A 24,079-nucleotide genomic window follows, 5' to 3' on the forward strand; every position below is an offset into this window, starting at 1 on the left:
ATTCCACCTTATGGAAGATCATGAACCACAAGCTCCTGCCTGATGCCAAGATTATAATAACATGTAGATCAGAGGTGGAATATGATCCGCTTTTCTCCGTCTGGCCGACACTGAAAGTGTATGTCCAAGGATTCAGTGAGGAGTCTATCAACACTTACTATCAGAAGATGTTGGGTCACGATCCTGTTCTTCTAGATGTTGTTTTGAAGAATCAAGAGCTGTTCAGTCTCAGCCATGTGCCAATGTATGCATTCATGATTGTAGACTCGTTAAACGACAACGTTATCAACCATCCAAACACAGTCACAGAAATGTACATCCACATTTTCCATGTTGCTGTGAAGAAACAAATTGGAAAGAAAAAGAATGAGGAAATAGATAATTACCCGAGAGAGATCAAAGATCAGGTTTTTTTCTTGATGAAAAGTGCATTCAATGCAACCAAGCAAAAGTGCCTGAAATTTCTAGATATTACCAGTGTTAAGAGAGACATTTTTCACGCTTTTCTGAAGACGATCACAATAAGAGACTCTGCAATGACGTACTGTGCTTTTCTCCACAACACAATGCAGGAATTCTTCTCAGCTTTGTGGCTTTTTGGACATCCAGATGAAATTGAGAAAGTCCTACAACTCTGTCAAACTGAGGAGAATAAACACTTGAAACATGTTCTTCCCTTCCTATGTGGACTTCTGGGAGAACACAACATTAAACTCATCAAATGTCTCTTCCCAGAGGATCAGATAAAGAAAACATCTGACTGGTTTATTGAGAAGTTTTTGGAAACTTTCCTCCAACCTCAGAGTGAAAGTGAAGAGTTTGATCTTCTCTATGTGTGTCAGTGCTTGTATGAGCTCCAGTCTCCTAAAGCGTGTTTAATGTTCCTGGAGAAGATGGACCATCAGCTTGAGCCTGAAGAGGATCTCGACCCTCATCAGTGTTGTGCTTTGACTTATGTGATCACTCAGTCCGGAGATAAAGAGGTTTATCTGAATCTGCAGGACTGTAACATGACTGACGCAGGAATGAACATGATGCTCAGCTGCTCACCCAAGATCAGGTACTAGGGAATAGGGCTGAAACGATATATAGCAATATTAAAAAACAAATGTGACAAACGTATGGTGGATGTGAAAATCAATCGCAATATAGTTTTTCCCTCCCTAAATATTTATTATTTCATCATGCATAAACCTTTTTTTATGAAACCTTTTTAGTTTATTCTTATCATGTAAGTGCATTTTAAAAGTTGTGAGAAAAAAAGTTAAGTTTCAGTGACAGAACTATATTTAAATGGTATCGTGATAACAGTATTGTGTATTTTACCAAATCGCGACATGAGTGTATCTTTACACCCCTACTTTAGTTAGGAAGGATCATGATATTTGACTAGTCAACCAACAACTTTTGGACTACACTTAGAGACGCAGTATCTCAGATTTTTAGCCTGCCAAGAGACTGACTTTACAGGACTAACTGACACACTTTACTCCAGTCATTTCTTTCACTTCAGCTAAAATGGCCATGAATTTTTACCCCTAAAAGCTGCCTCTAAATTTGAATTTATCACGGACTCTTTAATGCAGTTCAGAAATGACATGAATATATTTACACTGCAGTTACGATTGATTAATTAATTAAATTAATTAATGGTGTAAGATTATTATTATTATTATTATTATTATTATTATTTTTAATTAATATTGAAATCTGAAATGTATTTTCATATTTCAATATTTAATGCTCATCTATTCTAGGCCACACCGTAAACCCACAGCAAAAAACACACTTGTTGCAACTTGCAAACTTAATTTACATTACTTTTAAGAATAATAATACAAATGTTGGGAAAGTGCATGTAGGGGTTTTTCTATTGCATGCAGAAGTCCTTTATCAGAGATGAGGTAAATAATAGTGTTGCAGTCCAAACTACAGCAGATTAATGGTTTATTATGGGGCTATTGTCCATTAAAAAATATTTTTTTCTTGCATTTTGTGCTGTGTTAGCCTTTTAAACTATATACTTCTCAACGTCCATGCAATAGGCCTATGTCACACTTCCTGCTTCCGGAACGTGGAGTAGGGATTCAGAACTTCCGGTCAACAGTATTTCTCGATAAGGATTTAGATTATCAGCCATAATGTCTAAACCATCCGAGGTAGACTGACCAAGAGCTATGAGGTTGTGAAACTAAGGTTTTTGCTCCTGTAGAAGCTATAAGTTCGTATGAAATCAACCTTGTTTTAAGAAAAACATGCTTTATCCATGATCTTATGAAAAAAAACTACACTACCCACAATCCTAAGCGTAGCAGCAACGTCTGCTGATTGGTCCAACTCACTGTTACCATAGAAACATTTACCTTACTGGCGAACGGATTCAAACACTTACCTCTGTAATTGAAAATGAATTTCTCCCAGAGGAACTTGTACCCTTTCCTCAGTTTTGACGTTTCCATTTGAGAGTTTTCATTTACTACCCGAACCACATCGTCATATGTGACTTCAGGCAGGTTGTGGAGAGATTTGATCCAGCGGTATCTATTGGACTCCGCCATTGTAAAAAGCTAACTGGAAGAGCCGTATCCCTACTAAAAGACATACTTCCGGTCTTCAATTTTTTTGTGACATAGGCCTATAGGATATAAATGATAACAGCCACCCCCACCCCCTGTGCTATGGTACAGCCCACAGTGCAGAATGCAAGAAAAACGGAAAAATATTCAATATTATTCAAAAGATCATTTCTAAAGTCACAATTAAATGATGGGTGGGGGTGGCCGTTATCGTTTATACCCAACTGTGTGCTTGTTGGGAAGTAGCCCATATAGTTTAAAAGGCTAACACAGAGGAACACCTTTTTTTCACACAAAGTGCCAAAGTTTTTATTGTAAATAACTGCTAAATCTAAGGCAGATTGGGAGCAGTGTGTGAAATGGTGGCCTGGAAACCTATTTCACCCGCTGCTGCAGGTCGTTTGTATTTATTTACTTCTTCGTTTTTACTTTATTATATTGTTGCAAGCCTGATGCACCCAAATTATTTTGGAAACCAAAACAAATTATGAATCCGGTAATCTAGACTTGTGGCATATATTTATAAGATAAAGCCTATCATTCAACTCATCCCGGGCGAACAGCTTCTATTGTAGTGAACTGAGTTAAAGACTGTGCTGAATTTAAGGAGAACGAGAAGCACAGAAGTTCAATGTTGCCGTGGAAACGAACAATGGTGTCCACTAGCGAGTGAAAATATCTGCATCTGGGGAGTTTACTATGTAGGCCTAAATATATTGTATAGGAGAGACCGGGGATAAAGTAACACCTTAGTTTGAGCATCTGTAACTCAGCCACTGTTTGTGCTAGATCTCTCAAAATTTGATACATGGCAGCAACATTTTTCTGCTACAAATATAACTCACTTGGACATATACAAAACAATCACAGACTGTGTGAGTTAATGTCAAATACAAAGAGTTCAGTTGTTACAATCTTCCCCACAACTGGCTGGGGATAGATGCAATGATAGGTCATTTGCTGAAATAAGATTCACACTATTGCATTTTTAAGGACTTTAAATTTAGCACAAAAACAATTGCAAATAAAGGTAATACTCTGTGTTAGACTTTTAAACTATATACTTCTCGACGTCCACGCAGGAGGCTATAAACTAAATAAATAAACATAGGAGGCTATGGAAAACAGTCAGAAAAACATCAGGACTGCACAAGCTAGCAGACGGTGCCATCAGCGATTGTGTGCAGAACACGCTTAGCATCTCAGCCAGTGTCCAAAGTTAAAGGCACCATGAAATCAAAATGGAATATTGCAGTGTTTATTATGAAATATTTATTTGTGCACATAACTTTTTTTTTAAATCATAAATATTGTAATATTTATTCAGAATAACTTCCCCTCCTTCACTGACATCTCATCTCGTCTCTGATGACGTGTTTACTGGCGTGAGGACGGGAAAATAAACTCCAGCAAACTTCTGTCACTCACATGAGATCAAAGCAGTAGCAAACAACAGCAATCCAACAGGCAATTCCCATTTTGCCATCACAATATGGGGGAAAAAAAACGGTCACAACCATTTCATCTCAACTTTTAACACTTGTCAAGAGTCTATTGTCAGTAAAAATCGTCTTCACACTAACTCTTCTCTGGTGGTGCTGTAAGTTTGGGTCACTTGTATCATGCGTTTAAAAAGGCAACATGTTTCAACCTTCTGCAGTGAGATTTGTTATGAACTAAAGAGAAGCTCTAAGGTCTTCACCAAAATAAAAGTTAAAATTTGAAAGCAAAGAAATTAAGACATAAATATTAGTATTTTAATTTTACTGATGTTCTGTACATTTAAATTGGATTATTATTATTATTATTATTATTATTAAATGCCTTTATTTCACAGTACAATATAATTATTGCTATAGTAATGTATTTCTTTATTAATTTGCTTAATTGTTATAATTTAAAATTATTATTATTATTGTTATATGATTTCTGTGTTGCAGATTAAAGATTTGGAAAGAACCACTGAAGCAAATCACATTCTTTCGAGAATTCTTCCATAAAGCATCTCAGTGCAGTTGCTCCTTTTTTGACACGAGACACAATAACAACCCAGAACTGTGTGATTTCCTGCTGGATCTTTACTCACATGTGAAGAACTATGAGACTCAAACAGGCAGGAGTTTCCTTCCAGCATTACAGTCAGTTTTCCAGTCACCTGATGTCTGGATCATAGATCTCTCACAGAGAAAGACCTCCGTCCTCCTGGAAGTGCTGAAACTCCAGACAAAGAAGAAACCAGTAGATCTGAGAGGATGTTCAGAGGAAGAGAGTGAGATGAAGAGTTTCCTTCAGTGTCTGCCCTACATCTCACAGCTGAGGTAAGATATTGAACAGCCTTTTGCTCAACATGTTTAAAAAAACTGGAGTAGGTATTTGTGTATTAAATGGATCATTATTATTTATTATTATTATTTTGTATTTACCTTTGGATGCAGAAATGTGTAAAATTGAAAAAAAAAAATGTTATTCTAAGGGTCACAGAGAAGCTGGAAAATAGTCAGGAAAATTAAACTGACTGGTTCTAGAAACCTCAACTAACATTTGTAGCAAATTAGCTCAAAAAGGAAATATCACCAACAGTTAATCTTTGAGAGCCGGCAAAGAATCAAATCACCTTAAGGCAGGGGCAAACAATCTTAAACGCATCTAAATTTCGATAGAAATAATACTTGAACTTATTCTTTGGTGCATAGCGTGTGTGTGCGTACGTGCGTGCGCCTGTGTGTGTGTGTGTGTGTGTGTGTGTGTAGATCCTCGGTGTGTGGTTCGTGAGCTTGAAGTGTTCTTTGGGTTCTTCCGGAGGGCGCGTCGTTCACGGAAAGTTTAAAAGGTTAACTTGAAAGCAAAATTGCTGAAAATCAAGAAGATGTTGTCTCATCCGAAGGACAGGAAAAAGAGCGGACAGGGAAGAAGGAATGAGAGAAAATTAGCTATTGTCATCGTCCTTTAAGGATAAATCAGTCCACACCTATTTTGGATGAAATGACCAATAGTAGTTATGAACGTTTAGCGGGAGAGTTTCTTTGTCTCCTTCTGACAGCCTAATCTGTTTAATGATGATGTCAGAATTGATCATTTTTACTCCAAAGGATGGTAAAAATAGTATTATACATTTTATTGTAACACTAAACATCGTTAATTAAGGCGTAACAAGAGGAATATTTCGATACCAAGAAAAATATGTCTGGAAGATATCAAAGCAGAGAAACATTCTTACACTTGACTATAAGCACTGAGAGTTTAACTAACACAACTAGAAAGTTGTAACTAGGCTAATATAAGCTGGGGACATTCATACACACAGGAATATATCATATACATTCTGGGATGACTTAATTATGAGTTAAATGGAAAGAATGTCTGTGTATATTGGGTGCGTTTCTCCAGTTTCCAAGCCACGTGTTCTTTCGTTCCTGGTGTGAGAGGGAAGTTGAGTTGATTCAGATCTTTTTGAAGCTCACGAAGGTGTTTCTGTTCAGCCTCTGCCAGGACACTAAAGTGACAATGGGGGAAATTTGATCCAGACTCATCGGCGCTAGGCCTGTGATTTACATGAAGTCCAAAAAGGTTAAAAGCTTTCTGAAGTTTAAAACTGAATCGGTCATCGTGATTCAGTCCAGACGCTACACGTTATGGACCTTGGAAAAAAGTGTAATAAATGTCATTAGATTCTGTCCTCTTATATACAGTAAATGTTTCTTTTATGTTTCTAATTATGAGAATAATTGTTTTGTGCACTATATAGTTGATTTATAAATGTTGTATGTTGTCATAAATTAATGGGATTTTTATTTCTCTGTGTTTTATCAGGTTTAAATTATATTATGATGATGAAGAAATGAAGTCTGCAGTGAAATTCCTGCTGAATCTCAGTGTTGCTGCTGTAGAAAATGTCACAGTTACAGGAACAAGACTCTCTACTCTGCTGTCGTCTGTGTGCAGTTACAAAACCTTCCCTTTTGATGAAGAGCGGGATGATGATGATCCTTATTATCAGTGTGATTTCCTGCTGGATCTTTACTCACATGTGAAGAACTATGAGACTCAAACAGGCAGGAGTTTCCTTCCAGCATTACAGTCAGTTTTCCAGTTACCTGATGTCTGGATCATAGATCTCTCACAGAGAAAGTCCTCCGTCCTCCTGGAAGTGCTGAAACTCCAGATAAAGAAGAAACCAGTAGAGCTGAGAGGATGTTCAGAGGAAGAGAGTGAAATGAAGAGTTTCCTTCAGTGTCTGTCCTACATCTCACAGCTGAGGTACCTGAACTTTTGGATATTCACTTGCCTTCTTATAGATCAGTATCACTTCACTGTATCTGAATCTGTTTATGGAAAGATATGTTATATTAATTTTAAAATCATTTTCACAATGATTAGAGTTTTAAATAATTTTTTTCCCTTTCATCCGTTTCACTTATTAAACTATTTATAACAAATGAAGCTGAAATTTGCTTTCAAGCACAAATAGAATTTCTGCGTTTTTGTCTTCGTCAGAATTTTGTGATCATTTATCTCTGTTTATAGTATTTTTTTTCTTTGGGAAACAGGTTTGACTATATGTATATCAGTGATGAAGTGCAGTTTCTTCTGAGACTCTTCATTAAAGCAGCAGAGACTGAGACACAGACAGGAGAGCAGAAGCTGAAACTGTTATCATCAGTCTGCACCTACACATCTTTTCCTTATCAAGAGACTGACAGAATTAAGCAGAGTGATTTCCTGCTGGATCTTTACACACATGTGAAGAACTATGAGACTCAAACAGGCAGGAGTTTCCTTCCAGCATTACAGTCAGTTTTCCAGTTACCTGATGTCTGGATCATAGATCTCTCACAGAGAAAGACCTCCGTCCTCCTGGAAGTGCTGAAACTCCAGACAGAGAAGAAACCAGTAGATCTGAGAGGATGTTCAGAGGAAGAGAGTGAAATGAAGAGTTTCCTTCAGTGTCTGTCCTACATCTCACAGCTGAGGTACCTGAACTTTTGGATATTCACTTACTGTACCTACTTCTCAATCAGTTTCACTTCACTGTATTTTGAATCCGTTTGAATCTGCGCACATTTTATGCATACAAGCTTGATTTTTAAAGTCAACAAAACTATAAAAGATTTACATTATATACAGTAAAAGATTGAAAAAGTAACCAAACTTTTTTCTTTTTTTCTTTCAATTAAATAAATATGCTAAACTTTAGTTTAATTATAGCGATGGCACAACAGGGCAAAATGAAAGATTAGATAGGGCTGAGTTTATCATTCATTTTTCCAACATGTTTAGACTTTATTCATGTATAGACTTTATTCAAGCTGTAAAACTATACATGTAAAACTAAATGTATCTTGCAGCACAGGGTGAAGTCAGTATGTACATTAACAACAATTCTGGACAAATTTAATGTAATTGAATTAAAAACTATGTTCAGTGGTGCGTCAGGATTATGAACAGTGTTGTATCTGTGCGCGCGGACAGACGTCGAGTGACACTGCCGGTGTTCGTACACTCATAGAGAACAATGTGTTTAAATTTTAAAGACCCATCATCGCTGCGCTTCTCATTCGGTGTGTGTGTGTGTGTGTGACCCCTTTCAGAGTTCTGTGAAATGTCTATTCATATGTGCCGACTGGACCAATCAGACACACAATTATTCATTATATTTCATTAATATTTAAATACTCATATTTCCCTTGAGATAGATTGCTACACATACAACATTTTAATTTTCTTTTGGAAACAGGTTTGACTATATGAATATCAGTCTTGCAGTGAAGTTTCTTCTGAGACTCTTCATTAAAGCAGCAGAGACTGAGACACAGACAGGAGAGCAGAAGCTGAAACTGTTATCATCAGTCTGCACCTACACATCTTTTCCTTATCAAGAGACTGACAGAATTAAGCAGAGTGATTTCCTGCTGGATCTTTACACACATGTGAAGAACTATGAGACTCAAACAGGCAGGAGTTTCCTTCCAGCATTACAGTCAGTTTTCCAGTCACCTGATGTCTGGATCATAGATCTCTCACAGAGAAAGACCTCCGTCCTCCTGGAAGTGCTGAAACTCCAGACAAAGAAGAAACCAGTAGAGCTGAGTGGATGTTCAGAGGAAGAGAGTGAGATGAAGAGTTTCCTTCAGTGTCTGTCCTACATCTCACAGCTGAGGTACCTGAACTTTTGGATATTCACTTACTGTACCTACTTCTCAATCAGTTTCACTTCACTGTATTTTGAATCCGTTTGAATCTGCGTACATTTTATGCATACAAGCTTGATTTTTAAAGTCAACAAAACTATAAAAGATTTACATTATATACAGTAAAAGATTGAAAAAGTAACCAAACTTTTTTCTTTTTTTCTTTCAATTAAATAAATATGCTAAACTTTAGTTTAATTATAGCGATGGCACAACAGGGCAAAATGAAAGATTAGATAGGGCTGAGTTTATCATTCATTTTTCCAACATGTTTAGACTTTATTCATGTATAGACTTTATTCAAGCTGTAAAACTATACATGTAAAACTAAATGTATCTTGCAGCACAGGGTGAAGTCAGTATGTACATTAACAACAATTCTGGACAAATTTAATGTAATTGAATTAAAAACTATGTTCAGTGGTGCGTCAGGATTATGAACAGTGTTGTATCTGTGCGCGCGGACAGACGTCGAGTGACGCTGCTGGTGTTCGTACACTCATAAAAAACTATGTGTTTCAATTTTAAAGACCCATCGCTGCGCTTCTCATTCGGTGTGTGTGTGTGTGACCCCTTTCAGAGTTCTGTGAAATGTCTATTCATATGTACCGACTGGACCAATCAGACACACAATTATTCATTATTTTTAATTCATATTTAAATATTCATATTTCCCTTGAGATAGATTGCTACACATATAACATTTTAATTTTCTTTTGGAAACAGGTTTGACTATATGAATATCAGTGATGAAGTGCAGTTTCTTCTGAGACTCTTCATTAAAGCAGCAGAGACTGAGACACAGACAGGAGAGCAGATGCTGAAACTGTTATCATCAGTCTGCACCTACAAATCTTTTCCTTATAAAAGGACTGACAGAATTAAGCGGAGTGATTTCCTGCTGGATCTTTACTCACATGTGAAGAACTATGAGACTCAAACAGGCAGGAGTTTCCTTCCAGCATTACAGTCAGTTTTCCAGTTACCTGATGTCTGGATCATAGATCTCTCACAGAGAAAGACCTCCGTCCTCCTGGAAGTGCTGAAACTCCAGACAGAGAAGAAACCAGTAGATCTGAGAGGATGTTCAGAGGAAGAGAGTGAAATGAAGAGTTTCCTTCAGTGTCTGTCCTACATCTCACAGCTGAGGTACCTGAACTTTTGGATATTCACTTACTGTACCTACTTCTAGATCAGTTTCACTTCACTGTATTTTGAATCCGTTTGAATCTGCGCACATTTTATGCATACAAGCTTGATTTTTAAAGTCAACAAAACTATAAAAGATTTACATTATATACAGTAAAAGATTGAAAAAGTAACCAAACTTTTTTCTTTTTTTCTTTTAATTAAATAAATATGCTAAACTTTAGTTTAATTATAGCGATGGCACAACAGGGCAAAATGAAAGATTAGATAGGGCTGAGTTTATCATTCATTTTTCCAACATGTTTAGACTTTATTCATGTATAGACTTTATTCAAGCTGTAAAACTATACATGTAAAACTAAATGTATCTTGCAGCACAGGGTGAAGTCAGTATGTACATTAACAACAATTCTGGACAAATTTAATGTAATTGAACTAAAAACTATGTTCAGTGGTGCGTCAGGATTATGAACAGTGTTGTATCTGTGCGCGCGGACAGACGTCGAGTGACGCTGCTGGTGTTCGTACACTCATAGAAAACAATGTGTTTCAATTTTAAAGACCCATCGCTGCGCTTCTCATTCGGTGTGTGTGTGTGTGACCCCTTTCAGAGTTCTGTGAAATGTCTATTCATATGTGCCGACTGGACCAATCAGACTCACAATTATTCATTATATTTAATTCATATTTAAATACTCATATTTCCCTTGAGATAGATTGCTACACATATAACATTTTAATTTTCTTTTGGAAACAGGTTTGACTATATGAATATCAGTGATGAAGTGCAGTTTCTTCTGAGACTCTTCACTAAAGCAGCAGAGACTGAGACACAGACAGGAGAGCAGAAGCTGAAACTGTTATCATCAGTCTGCACCTACACATCTTTTCCTTATCAAGAGACTGACAGAATTAAACAGAGTGATTTCCTGCTGGATCTTTACTCACATGTGCAGAACTATGAGACTCAAACAGGCAGGAGTTTCCTTCCAGCATTACAGTCAGTTTTCCAGTTACCTGATGTCTGGATCATAGATCTCTCACAGAGAAAGTCCTCCGTCCTCCTGGAAGTGCTGAAACTCCAGACAAAGAAGAAACCAGTAGAGCTGAGTGGATGTTCAGAGGAAGAGAGTGAGATGAAGAGTTTCCTTCAGTGTCTGTCCTACATCTCACAGCTGAGGTACCTGAACTTACATGCTTTTGATTGTTGATTTAACTCTCAGAGACCCAGACATTGATATTCATGATTTCATTTTTCATCATTAAACATGTTTTAGGAAGGCATTGATGAGAAAATGTATTTTGTTTATGTATGTTTTGGATTGGGGTGTAATTTGGAAAAACATTGCTAATTTACTATGTTGATTTTTAATACAGCAAGTGAAAGTTTGGATTCACAACACAATTCAATGCACACATCTATATGTAAAATAATATATTACAATCAGTAAGGACAAATTCAGTCCGTAAAAAGTTTAGAAATTTGACTATTAAAACCAAGAACTATTTAAAAAAAAAAAAAAAACTGCAATAAAAAAAAATCAAGTACAAAAAAAATAAAGGATAAAGAATCTGTCCACGACTGTTGAACCAAATAGCGTCTTTCTCCTTTTGTCACTTACATTCAGAAAGTACATTTTTCTCCATTAATTGTTTGGTTTTAACTGTTTTTTCCATTGTCTGGTATAATCAAAATAATAGAAATGCTCTCCTCTGAATATAACTGTAGGCTGTGTAATGTAGTATTTTAATATAAATCATTGAGATATTAATGACTTTACACAGCATAGAAAATAGATGAAAATGATTTGGAGTAGTTTATAATTGATAAGTTGAATAGAGTCCATTGTTTTGCTGAGCGTAGAAAAATAGTCTCAAATGTAAGTTGATCATTTCAGGACACATAATGTTGTTCAATATTTAAACACTTTAAGAATTAAGTAAAAAAAGTAAGATGGTAAATACTTTTTCAAATATATTTGGTGAAAAATGGATTCATTATAAAGTTCATCGCTAGAACTGGCTGATCCTGCAGATTTGCCTTATACAACATGTGGGATATTCTGCGCGCAGTGGGATGGTTGGAACTCAACTGGCCTAATTCTTCGGTTAGAATGACCTGCAGCTACTCCAGAGTGAACTTGTCCATTCTCCATATTTATTAGGCCATACAATTGCAGGTTTGCGTGGATATACACATAAAAGTGGTTTCTGTGAGAGAACAAATTAAGGATGATAAATATAAATGATAATATGACATGACAGATTATACACACATAATACCTGTATAAATATACATGGAGAAGTTAAAGTTGTATGAAGTAACAGCAAACCAGAGCTTACTGAAATATATGGGCTCTAAATGCAGCTACATTAAACTGCCGCTGCTGCTGCCGCTAACAAGAGGTGTCCGGTTATGAAAGTGTGTGCGCTGCTCTAGCACTCCCCTGCACTCTTTGTAACATTACTAATATGCCGATAAGATATTGGATAAATATTTTAATCAACATATGACAAGCAACTCCCTTTCCCAAATGAGTAAACATTGTTGATAAAATATAACTGGATGATTCGTTGAATACGTGAGCATTGTGCCGATTGTGTGTATATTGACACAATTATATTTTTGACGTAAAATAAACTGAATCACGCTCTGACACTCTCTGAAAAACATCTACAATGGCAATTTTTACTTACATACTTACGTAATAGAACGCACATCAATACCACACAAGAAAAAAAAAGACTTTTAGAAAATAAACAGTGCCAGGAAAACTCCGTATAACTTTGGTACTGGACGCTGCCGAATGAAACTTTTTGCTCATGCATCAGACAAGTCTGAACAAGTTCGACTTGCGCATGCGTGAGGCGGGGAATTTTGTACACAACATTTGGAGGATCATGCCCTTCCTATCAGAGCATGATACACAACTCCTTGTCCAAGCACTTGTTCTGTCCAGACAGGACTATTGTAATGTTCTCTTCCAGCTTGCTCTGTCAAACCTCTGCAACTGATCCAGATGCTGCAGCTAGAGAGGTCTTTATTGAGCCGAAGAGAGCACACGTCACTCCTCTTCTCACAAAATTGCACTGGTTGCCAGTTGCCGCTTTCATCAAATTCAAGGCACTGACGCTTGCCTACAGAACAACCACTCAGTAGCACCTCAGTGCAGTACACGAGATCCAGGGGGCGGAGTTGGATCCAGATATAAGGGGTGGAGATTTGTAGGTTTAGGGGTGGGTTTAGGGATCAGGGGGGGTGGAGATGGGTAGGTTTTGGAATACGTAAGGTGGGAGGAGTTGGATCCAGATCCTCCCCCCACTGGCTCTGCTCCCTTTTACCTAAACTCATTACTCCAGACTTGCGTGCCATCCAGAAACTTACGTTCTGCAAGTGAACTTCGACTCGTGCTGCATCTCAGAGAGACACAAAATCACTTTCACTGACCTTTTCCTTGACTGTTCCCTGCTGGTGGAATGTCCTGCCGAACTCAACCCGCGCTGCCGAGTCCGTAGCCATTTTCAAGAAATGAATGAAGACATATCCTTTTCTGCAATACTTGATCCATTAATACTAACACTTTCTTTTCTATTATCTTCTACTCTATATAGATATAGAGATATGTATTTTTAATTTTTTTTAGGCCTAGATCTATATATAAAAAAATATATATTACACATACTGCGTTAGACTAAACTAGAAATCATCACAGCACTTACATATTGTTGTCTTATTGTTAGTTTCACTGCTTCTATTGCTCTCCTCATTTGTAAGTTGCTTTGGATAAAAGTGTCTGCTAAATGATTTAATGTAAATGTAAAGTGTTAATTACTCTGTCAGTATTAACTGACTAATTTGATGCTCTGTCTAAAGTGTTTACAACAATGTGAGACAAAATAAAAGGTAAAGAATCTGTCCACGACTGTTGAACCAAATAGTGTCTTTCTCCTTTTGTCACTTACATTCAGAAAGTACATTTTTCTCCATTAATTGTTTGGTTTTAACTGTTTTTTTCCATTGTCTGGTATAATCAAAATAATAGAAATGCTCTCCTCTGAATATAACTGTAGGCTGTGTAATGTAGTATTTTAATACAAATCATTGAGATATTAATGACTTTACACAGCATAGAAAATAGATGAAGATGATTTGGAGTAGTTTATAATTAATAAATTGAATAGAGTCCATTGTTTTGCTGAGCGTAGAAAAATAGTCTCAAATGTAAGTTGATCATTTCAGGACACATAATGTTGTAAATATATTTGGGGAAAAAAATTATTTATCATTATTATAAAGTATTTACAACAATTTGAGCTGAAAACAAGAAACAAACAACACATTATTTTAATTTGTATTATTTAGTCAAGTTATAGTTATAATAAGTTCTGTAATATTTCTATTTATTCACATTTCTCATTTCCATTTTGTTACAGATTCTCTAATCTGAATGAAAGTGTTCAAAGCAGATTTCTTCTGAGACTCTTGATTAAAGCAGCAGAGACTGAGACACAGACAGGAGAGCAGAAGCTGAAACTGTTATCATCAGTCTGCACCTACACATCTTTTCCTTATCAAAACACTGACAGAATTAAACAGTGTGATTTCCTGCTGGATCTTTACTCACATGTGAAGAACTATGAGACTCAAACAGGCTGGAGTTTCCTTCCAGCATTACAGTCAGTTTTCCAGTTACCTGATGTCTGGATCATAGATCTCTCACAGAGAAAGACCTCCGTCCTCCTGGAAGTGCTGAAACTCCAGACAAAGAAGAAACCAGTAGATCTGAGTGGATGTTCAGAGGAAGAGAGTGAGATGAAGAGTTTCCTTCAGTGTCTGCCCTACATCTCACAGCTGAGGTACCTGAACTTACATGCTTTTGATTGTTGATTTAAACCTCAGAGACCCAGACATTGATATTCATGATTTAATTTTTCATCATTAAACATGTTTTAGGAAGGCATTGATGAGAAAATGTATTTTGTTTATGTATGTTTTGGATTGGGGTGTAATTTGGAAAAACATTGCTAATTTACTATGTTGATTTTTAATACAGCAAGTGAAAGTTTTGGATCCACAACACAATTTAATGCACACATCTATATGTAAAATACTATATTACAATCAGTAAGGACAAATTCAGTCTGTAAAAAGTTTAGAAATTTGACTATTAAAACCAAGAGCTATTTTTTTTAAAACTGCAATAAAAAAATCACGTTGGACAAAATAAAAGGTAAAGAATCTGTCCACGACTGTTGAACCAAATAGTGTCTTTCTCCTTTTGTCACTTACATTCAGAAAGTACATTTTTCTCCATTAATTGTTTGGTTTTAACTGTTTTTTCCATTGTCTGGTATAATCAAAATAATAGAAATGCTCTCCTCTGAATATAACTGTAGGCTGTGTAATGTAGTAATTTAATATAAATCATTGAGACATTAACGACTTTACACAGCATAGAAAATAGATGAAATTGATTTGGAGTAGTTTATAATTGATAAATTGAATAGAGTCCATTGTTTTGCTGAGCTTAGAAAACTAGTCTCAAATGTAAGTTGATCATTTCAGGACACATAATGTTGTAAATATATTTGGGGAAAAAAATTATTTATCATTATTATAAAGTATTTACAACAATTTGAGCTGAAAACAAGAAACAAACAACACATTATTTTAATTTGTATTATTTAGTCAAGTTATAGTTATAATAAGTTCTGTAATATTTCTATTTATTCACATTTCTCATTTCCATTTTGTTACAGATTCTCTAATCTGAATGAAAGTGTTCAAAACAGATTTCTTCTGAGACTCTTCATTAAAGCAGCAGAGACTGAGACACAGACAGGAGAGCAGAAGCTGAAACTGTTATCATCAGTCTGCACCTACACATCTTTTCCTTATCAGTGGACTGACAGAATTAATCAGAGTGATTTCCTGCTGGATCTTTACTCACATGTGAAGAACTATGAGACTCAAACAGGCTGGAGTTTCCTTCCAGCATTACAGTCAGTTTTCCAGTTACCTGATGTCTGGATCATAGATCTCTCACAGAGAAAGACCTCCGTCCTCCTGGAAGTGCTGAAACTCCAGACAAAGAAGAAACCAGTAGAGCTGAGTGGATGTTCAGAGGAAGAGAGTGAAATGAAGAGTTTCCTTCAGTGTCTGTCCTACATCTCACAGCTGAGGTAAGATATTGTACAGCCTTTTGCTCAACATGTTTAAAAAAAAACTAGGGTAGATGTTTGTGTATTAAATGGATCATTCATTTTTTTTATTGTTTTGTATTTACCTTTGGATGCAGAAATGTGTAAAATTGATTGAAATTTTTTTTTTGTTATTCTAAGGGTCACAGAGAAGCTGGAAAATAGTCAGGAAAATTAAACTGACTGGTTCTAGAAACTTCAACTAACATTTGTAGCAAATTAACTCAAAAAGGAAACCGTACGATCTTCTTATCAACTCTTGAGAAAGATTATTCTTCTGGCCATAAATAATAACTTTTCTGTTCTATTAGATTACTAACTAAAGTACTCAACAGTATAAAAGCTTGTAGCTAAAGATCAAACATTTCAGTGACTATGATCTGTGAGCAGCAACAGAGACAATCAAGTGTATAATGGTTTTTAATAAATGAAACTATAAATACATACGACTACATTTAAATAAAGAATACATATATACAGAATAATGAAAAGTAAAGACAGAAAGAGAGAGGAGATCACAGAATGGAAAATATCACAAACAGTTAATCTATGAGAGCCAGCAAAGAATCAGATCACCTTAAGGCAGGGGCAAACAATCTTAAACGCATCTGAATATTGATAGAAATAATACTTGCACTTATTCTTTGGTGCTGAGAAAGAGTGTGTGTGTAGATCCTTGTGGTTTGTGAGCTTGAAGTGTTGTTTAAGTTCTTCTGGAGAGCGCGTCGTTCACAGGAAGTTTAAAAGGTTTAATTGAAAGCAAAGTTTCTGTAAATCAAGAAGATGTTGTCTCATCCGAAGGACAGGAAAAAGAGCGGACAGGGAAGAAGAAATGAGTGAAAATGAGCTAATGTCATCGTCCTTTAAGGATAAATCAGTCCACACCTATTTTGGATGAAATGACCAATAGTAGTTAGGAACGTTTAGCGGGAGAGAGTTTCTTTGACTCCTTCTGACAGCCTAATCTGCATGTTTAATGATGATGTCAGAATTGGTTATTTTTACTCCAAAGGATGGTGGTAATAGTATTATACATTTTATTGTAACACTAAACATTGTTATTTAAGGCGTAACGAGAGGAATATTTCGATACCAAAGATATGGCTGGAAGAAGCAGAGAAACATTCTTACTCTTGACTATAAGCACTGAGAGTTTAACTAACACAACTAGAAAGTTGTAACTAGGCTAATATAAGCTGGGGACATTCATACACACAGGAATATATCATATACATTCTGGGATGACTTAATTATGAGTTAAATGGAAAGAATGTCTGTCTCTGTACAGGTGCTGGTCATAAAATTAGAATATCATCAAAAAGTTGATTTATTTCAAGAATTCAACTTAACAGGTGAAACTAATATATTATATAGACTCATTACATGCAAAGTGAGATATTTCAAGCCTTTATTTGTTATAATTTTGATGATTATGGCTTACAGCTTATGAAACCCACAAAATCAAAATCCCAGAAAATTAGAATATTACATGAAATCACACAGTAATTGCACAGTGATACCATGGTCATTGAACCAGGTTTTGGTTCTTTTGGCAGTGTGGGCAGGTGCCAATCCTGCTGGAAAATTATGCAAGATGCAAAATTTGCTCTCATCAGAAAAGAGGACTTTGGTCCACTGTGCTTTATTAAATCCAGAGTCAACGCAGCCGTCTACCAGGACATTTTCAGAGCACTTCATGCTTCCTTCATTTCCCAGCAGGATTTGCACCTGCCCACACTGCCAAAAGAACCAAAACCTGGTTCAATGACCATGGTATTACTGTGTAATTACTGTGTGATTTCATGTAATATTCTAATTTTTTGAAATCCTGTTTTCGTGGGTTTTATGAGCTGGAAGCCATAATCATCAAAATTATAACAAATAAAGGCTTGAGATATCTCACTTTGCATGTAATGAGTCTATATAATATTAGTTTCACCTGTTAAGTTGAATTCTTGAAATAAATCAACTTTTTGATGATATTCTAATTTTATGACCAACACCTGTATATTGGGTGCGTTTCTCCAGTTTCCAAGCCACATGTTCTTTCGTTCAATGCACACATCTATATGTAAAATAATATATTACAATCAGTAAGGACAAATTCAATACTTCAAACGTTTAGAAATTTGACTATTTAAAACCAATAACTATTTTAAAAAAAACTGCAATAAAAAAAATCCCGTTGAACAAAATAAAAGGTAAAGAGTCTGTCCACGACTGTTGAACCAAATAGCGTCTTTCTCCTTTTGTCACTTACATTCAGAAAGTACATTTTTCTCCATTAATTGTTTGATTTTAGCAATTTTTTCCATTGTCTGGTATAATCAAAATAATAGAAATGCTCTCCTCTGAATATAACTGTAGGCTGTGTAATGTAGTAATTTAATACAAATCATTGAGACATTAACGACTTTACACAGCATAGAAAATAGATGAAGATGATTTGGAGTAGTTTATAATTGATAAATTGAATAGAGTCCATTGTTTTGCTGAGCGTAGAAAAATAGTCTCAAATGTAAGTTGATCATTTCAGGACACATAATGTTGTTCAATATTTAAACACTTTAGGAATTAAGTAAAAAAAGTAAGATGGTAAATACTTTTTCAAATATATTTGGTGAAAAATGGATTCATTATAAAGTGTAAATTACAGTATTTAATGACTAATGTGCTTATTTCAAGTGTTTACAACAATGTGAGCAGAAAACAAGAAACAAACAACACATTATTTTAATTTGTATTATTTAGTCAAGTCATAGCTATAAAAAGTTCAGTGATATTTCTATTTATTCACATTTCTCATTTCCATTTTGTTACAGATTCTCTAATCTGAATGAAAGTGTTCAAAGCAGATTTCTTCTGAGACTCTTGATTAAAGCAGCAGAGACTGAGACACAGACAGGAGAGCAGAAGCTGAAACTGTTATCATCAGTCTGCATCTACACATCTTTTCCTTATCAAAACACTGACAGAATTAAACAGTGTGATTTCCTGCTGGATCTTTACTCACATGTGAAGAACTATGAGACTCAAACAGGCAGGAGTTTCCTTCCAGCATTACAGTCAGTTTTCCAGTCACCTGATGTCTGGATCATAGATCTCTCACAGAGAAAGTCCTCCGTCCTCCTGGAAGTGCTGAAACTCCAGACAAAGAAGAAACCAGTAGAGCTGAGAGGATGTTCAGAGGAAGAGAGTGAGATGAAGAGTTTCCTTCAGTGTCTGTCCTACATCTCACAGCTGAGGTACCTGAACTTACATGCTTTTGATTGTTGATTTAACTCTCAGAGACCCAGACATTGATATTCATGATTTCATTTTTCATCATTAAACATGTTTTAGGAAGGCATTGATGAGAAAATGTATTTTGTTTATGTATGTTTTGGATTGGGGTGTAATTTGGAAAAACATTGCTAATTTACTATGTTGATTTTTAATACAGCAAGTGAAAGTTTGGATCCACAACACAATTCAATGCACACATCTATATGTAAAATACTATATTACAATCAGTAAGGACAAATTCAGTCTGTAAAAAGTTTAGAAATTTGACTCTTTAAAACCAATAACTATTTAAAAACAATATGCAATAAAAAAATCAAGTTGAACAAAATAAAAGGTAAAGAATCTGTCCACGACTGTTGAACCAAATAGTGTCTTTCTCCTTTTGTCACTTACATTCAGAAAGTAAATTTTTCTCCATTAATTGTTTGGTTTTAGCAATTTTTTCCATTGTCTGGTATAATCAAAATAATAGAAATGCTCTCCTCTGAATATAACTGTAGGCTGTGTAATGTAGTATTTTAATATAAATCATTGAGATATTAATGACTTTACACAGCATAGAAAATAGATGAAGATGATTTGGAGTAGTTTATAATTGATAAATTGAACAGAGTTCATTGTTTTGCTGAGCGTAGAAAAATAGTCTCAAATGTAAGTTGATCATTTCAGGACACATAATGTTGTTCAATATTTAAACACTTTAAGAATTAAGTAAAAAAAGTAAGATGGTAAATACTTTTTCAAATATATTTGGTGAAAAATGGATTCATTATAAAGTTCATCGCTAGAACTGGCTGATCCTGCAGATTTGCCTTATACAACATGTGGGATATTCTGCGCGCAGTGGGATGGTTGGAACTCAACTGGCCTAATTCTTCGGTTAGAATGACCTGCAGCTACTCCAGAGTGAACTTGTCCATTCTCCATATTTATTAGGCCATACAATTGCAGGTTTGCGTGGATATACACATAAAAGTGGTTTCTGTGAGAGAACAAATTAAGGATGATAAATATAAATGATAATATGACATGACAGATTATACACACATAATACCTGTATAAATATACATGGAGAAGTTAAAGTTGTATGAAGTAACAGCAAACCAGAGCTTACTGAAATATATGGGCACTAAATGCAGCTACATTAAACTGCCGCTGCTGCTGCCGCTAACAAGAGGTGTCCGGTTATGAAAGTGTGTGCGCTGCTCTAGCACTCCCCTGCACTCTTTGTAACATTACTAATATGCCGATAAGATATTGGATAAATATTTGAATCAACATATGACAAGCAACTCCCTTTCCCAAATGAGTAAACATTGTTGATAAAATATAACTGGATGATTCGTTGAATACGTGAGCATTGTGCCGATTGTGTGTATATTGACACAATTATATTTTTGACGTAAAATAAACTGAATCACGCTCTGACACTCTGAAAAACATCTACAATGGCAATTTTTACTTGCATACTTACGTAATAGAACGCACATCAATACCACACAAGAAAAAAAAAGACTTTTAGAAAATAAACAGTGCCAGGAAAACTCCGTATAACTTTGGTACTGGACGCTGCCGAATGAAACTTTTTGCTCATGCATCAGACAAGTCTGAACAAGTTCGACTTGCGCATGCGTGAGGCGGGGAATTTTGTACACAACATTTGGAGGATCATGCCCTTCCTATCAGAGCATGATACACAACTCCTTGTCCAAGCACTTGTTCTGTCCAGACAGGACTATTGTAATGTTCTCTTCCAGCTTGCTCTGTCAAACCTCTGCAACTGATCCAGATGCTGCAGCTAGAGAGGTCTTTATTGAGCCGAAGAGAGCACACGTCACTCCTCTTCTCACAAAATTGCACTGGTTGCCAGTTGCCGCTTTCATCAAATTCAAGGCACTGACGCTTGCCTACAGAACAACCACTCAGTAGCACCTCAGTGCAGTACACGAGATCCAGGGGGCGGAGTTGGATCCAGATATAAGGGGTGGAGATTGGTAGGTTTAGGGGTGGGTTTAGGGATCAGGGGGGGTGGAGATGGGTAGGTTTTGGTATACGTAAGGTGGGAGGAGTTGGATCCAGATCCTCCCCCCACTGGCTCTGCTCCCTTTTACCTAAACTCATTACTCCAGACTTGCGTGCCATCCAGAAACTTACGTTCTGCAAGTGAACTTCGACTCGTGCTGCATCTCAGAGAGACACAAAATCACTTTCACTGACCTTTTCCTTGACTGTTCCCTGCTGGTGGAATGTCCTGCCGAACTCAACCCGCGCTGCCGAGTCCGTAGCCATTTTCAAGAAATGAATGAAGACATATCCTTTTCTGCAATACTTGATCCATTAATACTAACACTTTCTTTTCTATTATCTTCTACTCTATATAGATATAGAGATATGTATTTTTAATTTTTTTTAGGCCTAGATCTATATATAAAAAAATATATATTACACATACTGTGTTAGACTAAACTAGAAATCATCACAGCACTTACATATTGTTGTCTTATTGTTAGTTTCACTGCTTCTATTGCTCTCCTCATTTGTAAGTTGCTTTGGATAAAAGTGTCTGCTAAATGATTTAATGTAAATGTAAAGTGTTAATTACTCTGTCAGTATTAACTGACTAATTTGATGCTCTGTCTAAAGTGTTTACAACAATGTGAGACAAAATAAAAGGTAAAGAATCTGTCCACGACTGTTGAACCAAATAGTGTCTTTCTCCTTTTGTCACTTACATTCAGAAAGTACATTTTTCTCCATTAATTGTTTGGTTTTAGCAATTTTTTCCATTGTCTGGTATAATCAAAATAATAGAAATGCTCTCCTCTGAATATAACTGTAGGCTATGTAATGTAGTATTTTAATACAAATCATTGAGATATTAATGACTTTACACAGCATAGAAAATAGATGAAAATGATTTGGAGTAGTTTATAATTAATAAATTGAATAGAGTCCATTGTTTTGCTGAGCGTAGAAAAATAGTCTCAAATGTAAGTTGATCATTTCAGGACACATAATGTTGTAAATATATTTGGGGAAAAAAATTATTTATCATTATTATAAAGTATTTACAACAATTTGAGCTGAAAACAAGAAACAAACAACACATTATTTTAATTTGTATTATTTAGTCAAGTTATAGTTATAATAAGTTCTGTAATATTTCTATTTATTCACATTTCTCATTTCCATTTTGTTACAGATTCTCTAATCTGAATGAAAGTGTTCAAAGCAGATTTCTTCTGAGACTCTTCAGTAAAGCAGCAGAGACTGAGACACAGACAGGAGAGCAGAAGCTGAAACTGTTATCATCAGTCTGCACCTACACATCTTTTCCTTATCAAAACACTGACAGAATTAAACAGTGTGATTTCCTGCTGGATCTTTACTCACATGTGAAGAACTATGAGACTCAAACAGGCTGGAGTTTCCTTCCAGCATTACAGTCAGTTTTCCAGTTACCTGATGTCTGGATCATAGATCTCTCACAGAGAAAGACCTCCGTCCTCCTGGAAGTGCTGAAACTCCAGACAGAGAAGAAACCAGTAGAGCTGAGTGGATGTTCAGAGGAAGAGAGTGAAATGAAGAGTTTCCTTCAGTGTCTGTCCTACATCTCACAGCTGAGGTACCTGAACTTTTGGATATTAACTTACTGTACCTACTTCTCAATCAGTTTCACTTCACTGTATCTGAATCTGTTTATGGAGAGATATGTATTATATTAATTTCAAATAGTTTTCACAATGATTAGATTTTTAAATTATTGTTTTCCCTTTCATCCGATGCACTTATTAAACTGTTTATAACATCATCTATGGGACTGACAGGAAGAACGAAAGACTCAGACTCGGCCGAACCCGATCCAGATGAACTAATCATTTCTCTTTCCGGTACTGACAGCATAGTCTCTATGGGACTGACAGGAAGAACAACAGACTCGGAGGACCCGGTCGAGCCGAACCCGAAGTCCCAAAGTCTCGAACTAAACATTTCTGTTTCATGTACAGAACCTATGGGATGTTCCGCACATGTGCGGTCAACACAAAATTAACGAATCACTCTCTGAGACAACTTCGTAGTCCCGAGTCATATTAAAGATTCGTTCAAAATGAATGAATCGTTCATGAACGACACATCACTGGCTCGTTACTTGGAGCTTGCTGGTTAGCTAAGCTTAACATTACTGTACTAGCATCTTGCGTTTGATCTCGACAACAAAGGGTAAATTATCGTTAATATTGTTAGCTCACTTAGAAACTTTCGATTTAAGCAGAAATTACTTCAACAGTCAAGAAGTGGATAAAATCACTAACGTTACTGCTTGCGGTAGGGTTTGTAATGGCAATATAGTTGGAATTGCCTTCAGTATCAAAGGCTGAGCGAAGCCTGCTTGAGACTGTCCCAGGTTAGAAAAACTGTCAGTGGTGAAATGGGCAGAGCAAACTAACAACTGTGAATTAAAATGGTGCGGTATCCTGTTGTAGATAAACATCAACCATGCCTGTTGACAGTTCTGTTCTGTGGGAAGAGTGTGAAAAGTGCTCACATCCCCTGCACAGCCTGGAACATAACATTTATATCCATGATCTGCCATTTTCGCTATTGTCCTTGCTTTCTTCTTCACAATACCTGCAGAACTTCTGATGATTCGGGTGTGCAGGTCCACGTTACTGCCTGGCC

The 24,079-nt window shown here is 36.0% G+C and overlaps 1 protein-coding gene across 4 annotated transcripts in view; it reads left to right on the plus strand.

Moving 5' to 3' along the window:
* Positions 1–20: 20 nt before the first annotated feature.
* LOC311092136 (uncharacterized protein) overlaps positions 21–24,079 on the plus strand; it is a gene marked incomplete at its 5' end in the record, with an annotated part of 51,901 nt that continues 27,842 nt past the window's right edge. For 3 of the 4 annotated variants that reach the window (XR_014608210.1, XM_084128493.1, XM_084128495.1), the window contains 11 exons: positions 21–1,060; positions 4,517–4,894; positions 6,387–6,833; positions 7,124–7,546; positions 8,311–8,733; positions 9,491–9,913; positions 10,671–11,093; positions 14,348–14,770; positions 15,674–16,096; positions 18,937–19,359; positions 22,602–23,024. Coding sequence is in view for 3 of the 4 variants with exons in the window: in XM_084128493.1 (XP_083984619.1) it covers positions 21–1,060; positions 4,517–4,894; positions 6,387–6,833; positions 7,124–7,546; positions 8,311–8,733; positions 9,491–9,913; positions 10,671–11,093; positions 14,348–14,770; positions 15,674–16,096; positions 18,937–19,359; positions 22,602–23,024 (5,249 nt within the window). The remainder of the gene's footprint in view (positions 1,061–4,516; positions 4,895–6,386; positions 6,834–7,123; positions 7,547–8,310; positions 8,734–9,490; positions 9,914–10,670; positions 11,094–14,347; positions 14,771–15,673; positions 16,097–18,936; positions 19,360–22,601; positions 23,025–24,079) is intronic. The other variant, XM_084128494.1, reaches the window with a different exon arrangement.

This window comes from Abramis brama (assembly GCF_963993115.1).
Source record: "Abramis brama genome assembly, chromosome: 1".
Classification (NCBI taxonomy): domain Eukaryota; kingdom Metazoa; phylum Chordata; class Actinopteri; order Cypriniformes; family Leuciscidae; genus Abramis; species Abramis brama.